This window comes from Chiloscyllium plagiosum, chromosome 5, assembly GCF_004010195.1.
Source record: "Chiloscyllium plagiosum isolate BGI_BamShark_2017 chromosome 5, ASM401019v2, whole genome shotgun sequence".
In the NCBI taxonomy this organism is placed as follows: Eukaryota; Metazoa; Chordata; class Chondrichthyes; order Orectolobiformes; family Hemiscylliidae; genus Chiloscyllium; species Chiloscyllium plagiosum.
Genome location: NC_057714.1, coordinates 77,425,885 through 77,440,133, shown reverse-complemented (window position 1 = coordinate 77,440,133; position 14,249 = coordinate 77,425,885). Strand labels below are relative to the sequence as shown.

General features: G+C 39.6%; 2 protein-coding genes across 4 annotated transcripts in view; both read left to right on the top strand.

Annotated features, from left to right (window-relative positions):
- The window catches only part of LOC122550023 (nebulette-like), a 44,735-nt gene extending 40,218 nt beyond the window's left edge, over window positions 1-4,517 (top strand). The window contains exon 13 of the mRNA XM_043690428.1: window positions 3,944-4,517. The gene's annotated coding sequence lies outside the window, so the exon portion shown is untranslated. The remainder of the gene's footprint in view (window positions 1-3,943) is intronic.
- The window catches only part of LOC122550024 (LIM zinc-binding domain-containing Nebulette-like), a 387,183-nt gene that overhangs the window by 329,823 nt on the left and 43,111 nt on the right, over window positions 1-14,249 (top strand). For all 3 annotated transcript variants that reach the window (XM_043690429.1, XM_043690430.1, XM_043690431.1), the window contains exon 5: window positions 4,525-4,699. In XM_043690429.1, the coding sequence (XP_043546364.1) occupies window positions 4,525-4,699 (175 nt within the window). The remainder of the gene's footprint in view (window positions 1-4,524; window positions 4,700-14,249) is intronic.

The window sequence follows — 14,249 nt, the reverse complement described above, 5'->3', positions numbered from 1 at the left end:
AAAGCCATGTTGACTATCCCTAATCAGTCCTTTTCTTTCCAAATACATGTACATCCTGTCCCTCAGGATTCCCTCCAACAACTTGCCCACCACCGAGGTCAGGCTCACTGGTCTATAGTTCCCTGGCTTGTCTTTACTGCCCTTCTTAAACAGTGGCACCACATTTGCCAACTCCAGTCTTCCGGCATCTCACCTGTGACTATCGATGATCCAAATATCTCAGCAAGAGGCCCAGCAATCACTTCTCTAGCTTCCCACAGAGTTCTCGGGTACACCTGATCAGGTCCTGGGGATTTATCCACTTTTAAACGGTTCAAGACCTCCAGCACTTCCTCCTCTGTAATCTGGACATTTTGCAAGATGTCACCATCTATTTCCCTACAGTCTATATCTTAGCAGAATCCTAAATTGTTGAAGGTTAAATCCCCAAACACCGGAGTTTAGTAGCATAAACCAAGTAAGGTTTCCACCATGTACCCAATTAAGATCACTTTGCAGGTGAGAGCATTGAATTTAAAGGTTTTCAAAAGCAAAGTAGGATGAATCCTATGTATAGAGTCAGATAATACTAGTCTAGGTCTTAGAGGCCAGTTGGTCAGTCATCAGCAGTACTTGGGCATATTGGATTAGTGTTCTCTTTCTGAATTTCCTCACAAATTAACACTTTAAACATCTAATATGCACACTGCCATTGCTAGAAGCCTTGAAAGACTTGAAAGAAGTTCTGGGATTTACATATTAATTAATCAATACCTACAATCCATTCTAAAAAATGAAAATCTTAACAGCAATCTAGGTGTGTTCAATATATTGTATCAGTTACATGGCACTGTGATCTTTTGCTATACATTCCGTGTCTTATGATCCTGACCCACTAGTTACTTGATGAAGGAGTAGCACTCTGAAAGCTAGTACATCCAAATAAACCTGTTGAACTATAACCTGGTATTATGTGATTCTTAACTTTGTCCACCCCAGTTCAACACCAGCACCTCCATATCATAGAATCCTTGAGGCATTGCTTCAAATGTGAAGACAACGTGAAGGAGAGAGCAATAAAAACATCATCAAGAAGAAAAGAAATAACCTCCAGAGGGAGTAACAGCATGTGAAGATCCCGAAGGAGATAAGGACAATTATGCAACTTGACATTTGTAGACCTCGCTGCCATTGTTTCTAGCTCTCAGCAACAAGGTGGATTCAGAATGTCCTGATCCATCAAGTCACAGCTGCCCTGATGTTTAATGTCAAAGCTTGTTTTAAGAAGTGATTGGGACCTATTTGGCATCTCCCAATCCTCAATACAGCCCAGGCATTGGGATTCTTAATCATTGCTGCCTTCCCCAAGCTTCAGCTCCCCTAACTGCACCCATGTTGCTTTGAGAGTACCCTATCACTAACCTGCAAAGATTGTGAACAGAAAAAACTTAGTGTGGACACTGATGAAATGTATGTGGCCATCAATTCTAGACGTTGGAGGTCTGTGCCAGATATCCTGGAGCTGCCATAATGTGTATATACTGGACAGCTCACAGATTATTTAATTTCACCTTTGTTTTAGTTGGAGTACACAGTAGACTTATAGTTGGTTAATAACAAGGTGTTAACCTTAAATGAAGCACCAGAAATCTGTCTCACCACAGAAAGCTAAAAGGGCTTTAGCAATGAAAAGTATTTTTACTCCAGATTACTTGTGAGATGGCTTGGAGGGTGATCACTTCTCCCACAGCTAGGCTCAAACTGACAAGACAAGTATTTTTTTTGTTTCTTGGATGAACTATTTGTGACAGCTTGTTGATCTGTGGCCTGGTTCCCAAATCTGTGCAGATTCCCAGGTTGGCCTTGCTCTTTTTGATTCACCTTTGGTTAGGGGTCTGGGAAAGGACGATGACCGATTTCCCTTTAAATGTGAGTAACAGCTGGGTTGAAAGGAATATTAAGTACAAATAAAAATAAATGCTGCTATTGATACCAGCAGTCTTGTACCACCTCCCTTATTCAGAACAATCTTAGATATTGTTGGTCAATCCCAACATTTTCTGGAGATTAACATTATTAGACAGGGACACAGATGGTATAGGTATGGAGGGATAAGGGCCAAAGTCAAAAAGCTTGGTGGTGGAAAAGCATAGCCAGTCAGGCAGCATCCAATGAGCAGGAGAGTTGACATTTCAGGCATAAGCTCTTCATGAGGAAAGTTTGGGGGGGGGGGGGGGCGTTGGGGAGGTGGCGTCCAAGGGGCTGAGAGATAAATGAGAGGTGCGAGTGGTGTAGGGGGGAAAGTAGCTGGGAATGCAATAGGTAGATGAAGGCCTTCATCCACCCATCGCCTTCCCAGTTACCCCCCCCCTCCCCCTCCCATTTATCTCTCAGCCCATTGGGTCCCCACCAACATTCCTGATGAAGAACCTAATATCAAAACGTTGACTCTACTGCTCCTTGGATGCTGCCTGACTAGCTGTGCTTTTCAAGTGCCACACTTTTTGACTCTGATCTCCAGCATCCCCAGTCTTTACTTTCTCCCAGAATAAGAACCAAACACAAGTAAACAGGACTATTTTAATTGTAAAAAGTGGCCGACTTGGACAGGATGGGCCAAAGAACCTGTTTCCATGCTGCAGGTCTCTATGACTATGACTATTATTTCTTCTCAAATCACATGATCGAATTGGAGGAACTTGTTGGCAGTGTTACATCACGTAAATTGATCTCCATCACTATGTTGCTGTGCATCTATTCATGAATAGAGCCTGCAGTGTGTCCAAGTTAGTCATTCCTCTTTGTTTCCAATAAACTCTAAGGTTGTCATGGGTTACAGTATCATTTCGATCCTTGACGTGCCAGTAGCACAGAATATGCTGCATGTTCTGAGGTGTTGTCATATCTATCTTCCCAGCATATCTCTAAAATCAAAGGTATTGAATAGAATGAAATGTTTTCATTTTCAGTTCTTGCTTAGATAATAACATTTAATAAAAAGCTTGTGTAGTGTATGTGCAAGAAGGTTTTTGCTCAATAAGCAAACCGTTAATAAATATGTGTAAAGTCCCAGCAAGTGCACACTAACTACCTATATTCTACAATACTGGTGATTTTGTTGAAATACATATATTTATGTTAAAGGTGCTGTATAAGGAGGAGTTAGAGCCTGGTACACAGTAAAAGAAACTCCAGAAATTAAACATATTAAAATCAGCAGAATATTAGTACGGTGAATTAGTTTAATAACTGTTTTTCCTTCACTTCCTTTTCCCTCCCACCTGTGCTTCTCTTTATGCTTTGTTGTTGTCATGGATAGTGTGTCAAATTAAGTATCAACTCAAATTATTCATGTAAGTAATGCCATGAAGAACAATAGGCAGAAAATCATGCTATTTTAATTATACACTTTGTTATTAGTGCACAAAATTAGTGGTAGGGAATTCAGGGGATTCTGTTCAAAAGCGGAGAGGGTATGGTGACCCAAGCTGGGTCCTTAAAGAACCTGTCGAATCCAGAACAGATCACTCTGATGGATCCCTCCTCACATTTTAGCAAATGTTATATACCATTTATTTTAACTGTTCTGTGCAATCACAAGTTCCAAGACTTATCAAACAGCTGTCACCCTTCTCTACAGTAGACCGAGACACAATTCCAGTCAGCTCCAGTGAAGCTACCTCCATCTCGGACTGGTAGAATAGTCATCCCACCTTTCCACCAATGCTCCAAGATTTGGAAAATTGCCTGTTTGGAATTTTCCATTTTGCTGCTAATGCATAAATTTCAGTTATTACGGATAGGATCAGCATTGCTGAGTTTGCTTACAGTTCCTTATTCAGGAGTAATTGCATGTAATTGACTTTTTTTGCTTGATTTTGCTTCTTTGTTTGATAGTGTAATGCACATCACAGGACTGTGCTCACATTTTGTGAACTTAATATTGTTAATTTGTTACCTGTAGGTTCATGACCTGAAGGAAATGAAAGGCAGACCAGTTCAGCTTTCACAGACTCCAGAAATGAGATGTGTCCGTGAATCACAGAATGATATCTCCCTGGTATAGTGGAGCAAGCGCTCTAACAGCTTGTGTTTTACAGCTGGGAATGAGCTTTGACAAACTAATCAACACCATGTACTAAAACTACATTGGCACATGAACACATATGAAATGAGTTGCTCTTTCTTTTTAACCCTTCTTAATGGATATTATATTGAAAAAAAGTGTCTGAATAAAAAAAGAAATGAAAACCTAGCTTCTTGTGTCTTCATGTAACACAAACACCTCAGATAATATTCACATAACTGATCCACTGAACACAGTTTGAGTGATTTCATGCATGAAGCAATTTGATGGCAGTATGTGTGGGTAGGGAACTGTGTGTGGCTGTGTAATAGAATGTGTGATTGCATGATTGATTTTGAGTTGGTAGTAAAAATTAAAATACATTGAATGCTTTTGTGAAGTGACCTTGATGAGAACTGCTAATTTTTTTTGTTTAAAAAACAAAAAACCCAAGAAACTCTAATATGTTTTGTTGATAGATTAAATACCATGAGGACTTTGAACGGACAAGAGGCAAGGGCTTCACTTCAGTATCTGATGACCTGGTAACAGAACAAGCAAGAAAGAACACTCAGTTTGTGAGTGATGCAATGTACAAGGGAGTGCATCCCCATGTGGTGGAGATGGAGAAAGGCAGATCTAGCATTATGGGAGGTAATTTTATAGTTCTTTAAAACTTAATTTTTGTGGTGAGCTTTGTATTCATAAAATATATTGCACTTTTGACAGGTAAACAAATGAATTGCAAATTTAAAAGTTTAAAAACTTGAATGATGGAGCATTAAATATTACTGTTTCTCTTAATGAAAATTGTGTGTCATTATGTTTTAAGGTGCAGTCAGTACTGCGGATTAATAAGTAAAATCATCAGATCATAGAGACAGAATGGCATAGACAAGGGCCAGTTGGGCCAACATGTCCAAGCTATTCCACGTAGAGCAATCCAATCACATTCCCCTTCTCCATTCCTGGTGTACAAGTTTATTTTCCTCATGTGCCCATCCATTTTCCCTTTGAACTTACTGTTTCCACTTGCATTATCCTTGTAGGTATTCACCCACTGTCTAAAAAGATTATTCTTCACATCCCTTTTATATGTTTTGACCAAAACGTTAGATCTGTCTCCCCAAATATTTGTACTGTCAGTTAACTCAAACAATTTTCTTTGTCTTCATTTAAACTGATTAAAATCTTATTCACTCTCTTAAATCTACCCTCAGTTTCCTCTGCTCCAAGGAGAACAGTTTCAACTTTATCATCCTAACCTCAGGGTATTATCTCCCATCCTGTGAACCATTCTGGTAAATCTTCTTTCCATCCTTGTAAAGATCCTTGCATCCTTTTGAAATGGTGGCAACTCGAACTAGATGCAATACTCTCTATGTGAAAGCTAATCAGAGTTTTATGAAGATCTAGAGTACTCACTGGGCCAATTTCCATCATGGAGGTGGGAATCAAAAGTTGGAGAGTTTTCCCAATGTTACCATCCTGCCTCTGTCCTGGCAATGCTAGCAGGGAAGGTGAGACAGCCTGGAGTCAGGCCTGCCGTCGGAGCAAGATGATATCAAGGCAGCCAGGATAAAAGGTCCAACAGCAGCTTGGTAATCCAGATCAATATAAAGCCTCATTCACCTTCAGCCCTTTAACCCAGCTACCCCTTCAAGCTGTTTGTCCCCTCTAATACACCTTTACATCCCTCTCTCCCAAATCCAGTCCCCCCCATTATCCATTTCATGAATAGAGCTTGTAAACCCTATGATAAAATTTAGAAGTCTTTGTAGAACTCATAAATTTATCGTAGTAAACAAGCATGACTTGAATAGTCACTTATGGCATTGTTTTCTTCAGAACCTCATAAATCTGCCAAAACTATCAAACTTTTCAGTTTCCAGCTTTGTGTTAGAGTCCATTAGTGCTTTGGAAGGTAAGCAAGCTCTCCAACTCTCATTTCCCAGGTCAGCTGTATAAATCAACACTGCAATACAGAATCCACTGAAGTCAGCCAAAAGATTATAAATTTGTTAGAGCTTACCTATTGTTAGAGAAATAGGTAATTGAACTGATCTTCAAAGAGTGAATGAAGGCCACATGGAGAATGAAAACACAGTGCCTGCATTTCAAAATTACAGAATATGGAATAGCATTTTATCTGATAAATATTTATTCTAATGGAGCATCTGAAAACTTTTCCTCTTTTACAATGTTATTCCTTCACTTTGATAGCTTGCCAGTTGTCAGAGGTAACAACCTTGCAACCCAGGGCAGTCATTCAACTGGCTTCTGCAGTTCAGCCTTTATGTCCATGTTTGGACTGAGCTGCAGTGTGGTCAGGAATTGGCAGAACCAAATTGAATACCAGTGGCTAGGTTATTGCTAAGTAAATGCCACTTGATTGCCCTGTTGAAGATGACCAAGAATAATCTGATAGGGTGGTAATTGACTGTTCTGCTTATTGTTGGTAGGAAATGCCTGGGTAACGCAGACATATTGGAACAGTATGGTTCAGGGCATAGCTAATTCTGGAGAAAATATCTTCAGTACTATTGCCAGAATATACTCAGGGGCCACCACCTCTGCATTGTCCAGTGCCTTGGAGTGCTTTGGAGTGAATCAAATTGACTGAAGACGAGAATCTATAATTCTGAAGATCTTAGTGGAAGCGAGAGAGGATCATCCACTCGGCATTTCAGGCTGAGGAAGGTTAAAATTGCTTCAATCATTTGGTTTGCACTGAGATGCTGGGCTCTTCCATCATTGAGGATGGTGATGTTCATGGAGACTTCTCTGTTTGGTTGTTTAATTGAGTACTACTATTCATGATTGGAAGTGGCAGGACTACAGAGCTTAGATCTGATCCGTTGGTTATGGGATTGCTTAGCTCTGTATATCACTTGCTTGTGCTGTTTGTCACACAGGTCATCCTGTATTGTTTTTTCATCAGGTTTAGGTATGCTGGTTTTGTTTCTGCACCCTTCACCAAACCAGGGTTGGTCCCCATGGCTTGATGTTAATGGAAGGGTGAGTGGTATGCTGCATCATGAGGCTACAGATTGCGGTTGAATATAGTGCTGCTGCTAATGACCAACTGTGCTTCATGGGTTACCCAGTTTTGAGTTTGTAGATTTGTTTGATAACTATCCCATTCAACACAATGGTGCCACACAGCATGTGGGAGGGTATCCTTAATATGAAGGGCTGTGCAGTATTCACTCCTGCTCATACTGGAAAGATGTATCGGGAACATGTTAATTGTGGAGAATGAGGCCAAGTATATTTTGGCGGCTTGTTCCTTCATCACTTGCTGGTGACCCAATCAAGCAGAAACGTCCCTTAGATGGTTCACATTTCATTCTTTTCTTTCAGCTTCATAGTAGTTTGATACAATAAAGTCTAGCTAAGCCATTTCAGAAGGCTTTTAAAGACAAAGGTATTGTTCTGGTCCTGGAGTCACATGTAGGCCTGACCAGTAAATGTCCCAAATGGCTTCTGTGAACCTTGTGTGTTTTTTAAACACATCAACGTGAGTTTGATGGTCATCTTTGCTGAGCTTAACTTTGAAATCAAGATTAAATTTAATTCCTATCTATTGTGTTGCCAGGATTTGCACCCATGTTCCCAGAGCATTAGACTAGGCCTCTGAGTTATTAGTTCAGTGCCTGACCACAATACCACTGCCTCCCCTAATTACTTTTGCTACTATTTGTGCTTCAGATAATTTTTTTTTGTAGTCTAGACTGACACTGATCCTCTTATGCCAAGAACCGTAATTTAGCCAGCCAGCCAGCCAGCCTTGGATGTAGTACTTGTCAAACTCTTCCTTAACATCCACACACAGACGAATCCTTGGTAAAATGGGCTGTTATAAAAATGAAAGTTTGCAAGCTTGCCAGTGGTCTTCAATGCTGTTATAATTTCTACTGTAACAAGAATGATAGTTTATATTCATATAGCATACATAATGGAATAAAATGTGCCAAGTACTTTAGAGTAGCATTAAAAACAAGATGTGACATTCAGGAGTTGTTAACACAAATGAACAAAAGACACTTGTGGAGCAGTGATTAAAATCAGGATGCTCGAGAGGTCAGAATTACAAGATTGAAAATATCTTCAAAAGCTGTGTGTTTGAAGGAGATTGTGGAGATGGTCAGGGGTTAGACACAGCATAATTTAATGATGAGGAATTTAAAATCCAAGCATTGCTCGGCTGGAAGCCAGCAAGAATCATAGAGCATGTGATTGGAAGCTTATTTAGAATCAGAATTGACCCCACGGTCTGCTTCAACTCTGGATAGGTGCCAGGAAGTGGGACAAAATTACTGGAAAAGGAATTGAGTTCATTGGGAAACGGAGGGCATGACATCAATTGGCTGACCATAATTTTACAGCAATTTTATCAATGTTTTATATGAAGGATTAATATTGAGAAGTTCCTTAAGCATCGTCCATTATGATTTCATATGGTCTTTTAGTTTCAAAGGTTCTAACATCAGGTTCTTCTCCTAGTCTCTCTGTCTATCACATCAATGTAATGTCTAACTTATTGCTAACATACAATGAGTTATGTCTTATTAAATCAAGTTAGACCAGGAAATTGTCTTCCTGTACAACAGCAGGTCAAGTCTGGAGACTTCAGGAGTGATGACAGTAACCCTCAATGTGTCAGAAGCTCCTACAGTGTACTGAGCTTCTATTTTGTGAAACCCTGAAGTTAGTTCTGGTGACAACCACTCCATCTATATGTTTATGTGATTGCAAGTGTGCCAGACTCTGATGCAGATTTGTACTATTCAAAATAATGACTATATTGAACCAGTTTTGGGGAGAGAAGATTTTTTTCTACATTTCCTTTGACCTTGCTTAACATGGTGTAATTTGCTCGTGTTGTACAATAGTTTCAACTAAATATCATAATTTTGATGAGTGAACTCTTGGATAACTGGAGCCATATTGGATTATGTCGGTTGGAGGGAAAATCACTTGTGTACATTTGAAATTTTCTTGCCGTGAAAAGTAAAATTGATTTTGTGTTTGTTTAATAGCTAATTGATGGCAGTTCAACCAATTTAAAAGCCATAGAGGTTTTGACTCAACTTATAATATCCTGATGATACCACTGGTGCACCACTAGATTATGCACTTTGTCTATTATGAGAATCAGAATTGAAGTTATGGAGAAGTTGATCTCATTTATATCTCTCTGAGAAGGATCCCCATGGGAGACTGGTTAGCAAGGTTAGATCTCATGGAATATGGGGCGAACTAGCCATTTGGGTGGAGAACTGGCTCGAAAGTAGAAGACAGAGGGTGGTGATGGAGAGTTGCTTTTCACATTGGAGGCCCGTGACCAGTGGAGTGCCACAAGGATCGGTGCTGGGTCCTCTACTTTTCATCACTTATATAAAACAATTTGGATGTGAATATAGGAGGTATTGCTAGTAAGTTGGCAGATGACACCAAAATTGGAGGTGTAGTGGACAGTGAAGAAGGTTACCTCAGAGTACAACAGGATCTTGATCAGATGGGCCAATGGGCTGAGGAGTGGTAGATGAAGTTTAATTTAGATAAATGTGAGGTGCTGCATTTTGGAAAAGCAAATCAGAGCAGTACTTATACACTTAATGGTAAGGTCTTAGGGAGTGTTGCTGAACAAAGAGACCTTGGAGTGCACATTCATTGTTCCTTCAAAGTAGAGTTTCAGGGAGATAGGATAGCGAAGAAGGTATTTGATATGCTTTCCTTTATTGGTCAGAGTGTTGAGTATAGAGGTTGGGAGGTCCTGTTGTGGCTGTACAGGACATTGGTTAGGCCACTTTTGGAATATGTGTGCAATTCTGGTCTCCTTCCCATTGGGAAGATGTTGTGAAATTTGAAAGGGTTCAGAAAAGATTTATAAGGATGTTGCCAGTGTTGGAGGATTTGAGCTATCAGGAGAGGCTGAAAAGGCTGGGGCTGTTTTCCCTGGAGTGTCGGAGGCTGAGGGGTGAACTTACAGAGGTTTATAAAATCATGAGGGGCAGGGATAAGATAAATAGATAAAGTTTTATTCCATGGGATGGGGTGTCCAAAACTAGAGAGCATAGGTTTAGGATGAGAGAGGAAAGATATAAAAGGGACTTAAGGGGCAACATTTTCAGACAGTGGGTGGTGCATGTTTGGAATGAGCTGCCAGAGGAAATGGTGGAGGCTGGTACAATTGCAACATTTAAAAGGCATCTGGATGGTATATAAATAGGAAGCATTTAGAGAAATATTGCCCAGGTGCTGGCAAATGGGACTAGATTGGGTTGGGATATCTGGTCGGCATGGACGAGTTGGACTGAAGGCTCTGTTTCCATGCTGTACATCTCTATGACTGTGACTTTAAGTTTTCTCCGAGCCACTGCAGTAATATCGCCTCTCATTACTCCAGCTATACTTATCAAAGCTAAGTCAACTTTAAATAAATAAAAATAAACTTTCTGTACTTGTTATCAACTGTATTCCTCAGTGAATTTTGCAAGAAGATATTTCCTCCTCGTTTTGAGGAGGGAGGTTTGTTGCGATTTCATGTTTATCATTTAAACCACACAGTCAAAATATCTACAGATAAGAACTTAACTCAGATAGACACTTGTGCCCCTCTTTTTGTTGAAATGTTTTTAAGAAAACACAGTACAAGTGAGACTGACTGTGAATTAGATGGTGCATTGCAATACTTTACTCTAACAGACCACACAAAATATGGAGGAGGCATCATGCAAATATTGGGGAAGGTGATGAATATTAAAATGTAAATTATACAGCTGCAGGCCACAGCGTGCTGACTACAAATAAAAATAGTAGCTTTGAATTGTCAGCTTTGTTTAGCTTTTCTATGTACCGTTGTTTACACCTTATTAATTTTACAAAGGCCGTACTGACTCGGATAAAGTTCATGTACATTGACTTCAACAAAGTGACTGACAAAGAGAAAATAATGAAAAGCTCTGTTTGATGAATAAATGAATAACTTGCAATTGATAGGCTAACAAAGGGCATTAAATGTGATTTCAAAATGCAGTTTAAATAATATATATGTACTCTATTAAAAGCTTCATACTTTTTGTATGTAAATTGCACAATGTTTAGTTCTATCTGTGGCTCAGGCATTTAGTACCAAAGCATGCTGGAAGTATACACCTCGTGTGGAGAGAATCAGAATTGAAAAAAGAAATAAGTGTTGAGGGAAGTGATGGCATACAAGAATAACAAAAGAGAAACTCTCTTATAGTCATAAAGAATGGTAAAGACTAAATAACAAATTTTTTCAAGGTGCAACAGCCAAAAATAGCAGTAATGACAATGATACAGCATCAGTAGATGTGCCCAAATGAGGTATGAATGGCTACGTTGTAGCCATTTGAATGCATCATGAAAGGATCAAGAAAGAAATAAGATGGGGTTATTTTGTCAAGTGAGTAAATGAACCATACAGATCGAGGTCTTAATCTGAATCTCTGAAACTCTACTGACAGCAAGTTACTAGCGACCCTACAACTGACATTCAGTGCCTTGGTATAGGGAAAGGGCAATGGCCTTGCCCCGATTATGTCCAGTGACTCTGCAGTATGTGTGTTAATATTAAGTAAAGATGGAATCAGCTGTCATTATGATTTTCCTTATGATTAGAGCGTGCCAACATTAACAGAAGAAAGATGGTGCATGAGTGTTGACCTAATAGGGTAAAATATCAGAGTCTGTGTGGCATCTATAGGAAAATATTGTCTTGATTTTTAAAAAAAGTGTGAACGCTGTTAACACCAGAATATGATAATGGTGCATCGTCTATTTAAACAGCTATTTATAAATTTCTTGAGGCTCAGACTTCACCGTCAAACCTGTCAACACCTCTCATATGCTTTCTTTTCCTACTAAAAGATTATAAAGTATGGCACACAGATCCTGGCTCCATCTTTGACTTTGATCCTCTTGAAGACAATCCAGGAGTCTCAATGTGCTCTCTGGTATACTTCCTATCTGCTTTTACACATTTTTTCTGATCTTTCTAATGTTTTAATATACTAGAAGTATAGTAATGCAGATCCAGGTGGATCTGATGCATACCATCTTTTTCTGATGCAAAACTTATTTGAGTTGGTGTAGCATCAATGCGTTTTATGTACATTATACGTTGAAGATATTAAATGTCATAAAGGACAAGGGATTGAAATATTAATATCATAGCCCAATTAGTCACTAATTGAAAATTCTGACAATTCGAATATCATCTTCATGAGATCCCTGCCTAGAGGCAGATTTGTGGTGAATATTTGCCAAACCACAGTGAAGTGTTGTAATATGTTGTTATTGGTAGGGCAAGGTGTCAGACATCATGTCTATCTCAGTTAGAATGGAAGTCAAGCCTCATGCTGTTAGTGTGAATCTGATTTACATCTTAGCTAACTGAACTTCTTGACCCGCTCCCCCTACATAACCTCCATAATGTACGATGGAGGTTAAAAGTCTCAAATCTGTATTGTACCAGGCCACGCACCCTTCTGATTTTAGTAGAAACAGGATGAGGAGTTGTGAACAATTTGTTCTCAGAATGTGGTTAACTCATTCAAATATAATAATGAGAATTAGTGTCTCAGATTTATTTTCCATTTGAAGGTCAACTCTGCCCACTCACATTTCCTCAGCCACAAGCTAACCAAACTTAAAGGGAGATGAAAAATGCTGTATCCAGCTTTTCCACTTGCCCATTCAATCCTGTCAACTCCAAACCAACTGATCCCACTTAGCCACAATCCTCTCCACTTTAGGTCCAGCATACTTCAATAATATTTGGAGAAAGTCAGTCTCTGTATGTAAAATTGGTGAAATCTTGAATAACCTTTTTTTAATATAATTTATTTGCACTATCATTTCACTCTCCATCAATTTTCCTTTATACTTTCCTTGCTCTAGAAAAGGCAAAACGCTATAGTAAAAAGTCTCAGTCTGCAGGTGTGGGTAGTTTAAGTGTTGGAGATGAGAGGTTAGTGATGCCTGAGCTTAACCCCAGTATTTCCAGTGAAAATGCAGTGGAGCTATCTGAAGAAGGAGGTACATCGAGAATGATCTTAATACTAACACTGCACAGCTTTGCATGTGAAAAACAATAATCTGTCTTGTTATATCGGGAATAGTATTAATATTCTTTTGGTCTAACCCAGCCATCATAAGATTGACTATAATATTAGCTGTTTGTTTTACACTCTGCCTGACCTTACTTTCTACTTACTTGAGTTGGAAGTAAAGTAAGGCAGGATGTAAATACTTCCTTTGTGAGTCATGTTGGCTAAAATTGCTCCTAAATCCCTTTGGTCATATATTCTTTTTAAAAATTGGCTAAATGTCATTTGAAGAACGGTGGTTAAGCTTATTTTCTGAAAGAAAAGAGTACAAGAATTGATTGGTTAACTCTATACAATTTTAACACCCCAAATCTTAAATTCAACTCTGCTTAAATCCACTCTCTTCTGATCTTAATGAAGGCAGAACAAGGTGCAGTCAATCACCTTGATCCAGGCAAGAATATAATGAGGCTGTAATTCCTCAGATTTAACCTCTGTGTTTGGGAACACCACCTCTAGGTGGTGCAAGGCGCACACATTTGCAGAAACTCCACTTTGATACATCACTGTCAGGCAATGGACATAGCTGCCTGTCAAACAGAAGGACAGCCTTCTGGCATTCATTGGAACAGCCATTGCTGAGTTGGTGCTTTCAGCACTCACCCCAAAGTTCAAATTGAGCACAGAGCTTCTGTCCCTCTCTCACCCACCATGAGGAGCTGCCCGGTTGCACTGCTCAACAGCTCGTACTACTGTATTGACCTTTTGCCCCATTCCCAGATTCTTTGTCCTAGGCGTCCCTGGATATGTGGAAATTTGGCTTCAGTAGAGGTATGAGAGAGTGTTCAGATGCCAGTGTTATTACGCAAGGCACATGGTGTCATTAACCTCAGGGATGTCTGTTGCCATACCAATCATTGTACCATTTCCACGTGCACAGACAGCCACTCCGACAGCCACTTTTGTGTTTGGATGAATTACTCCATTAAACCCCATTGTAAATGTAAACCTGGCTGGCCTGGATTTCCAGGCCGTGGGGAAGCTGGCAGCTAAAGGGAGGCAAGGAAAGCTGCAAGTACCAGCCAGGTACAGATATGTAAAAACCGATACAACTGCAGATGCTG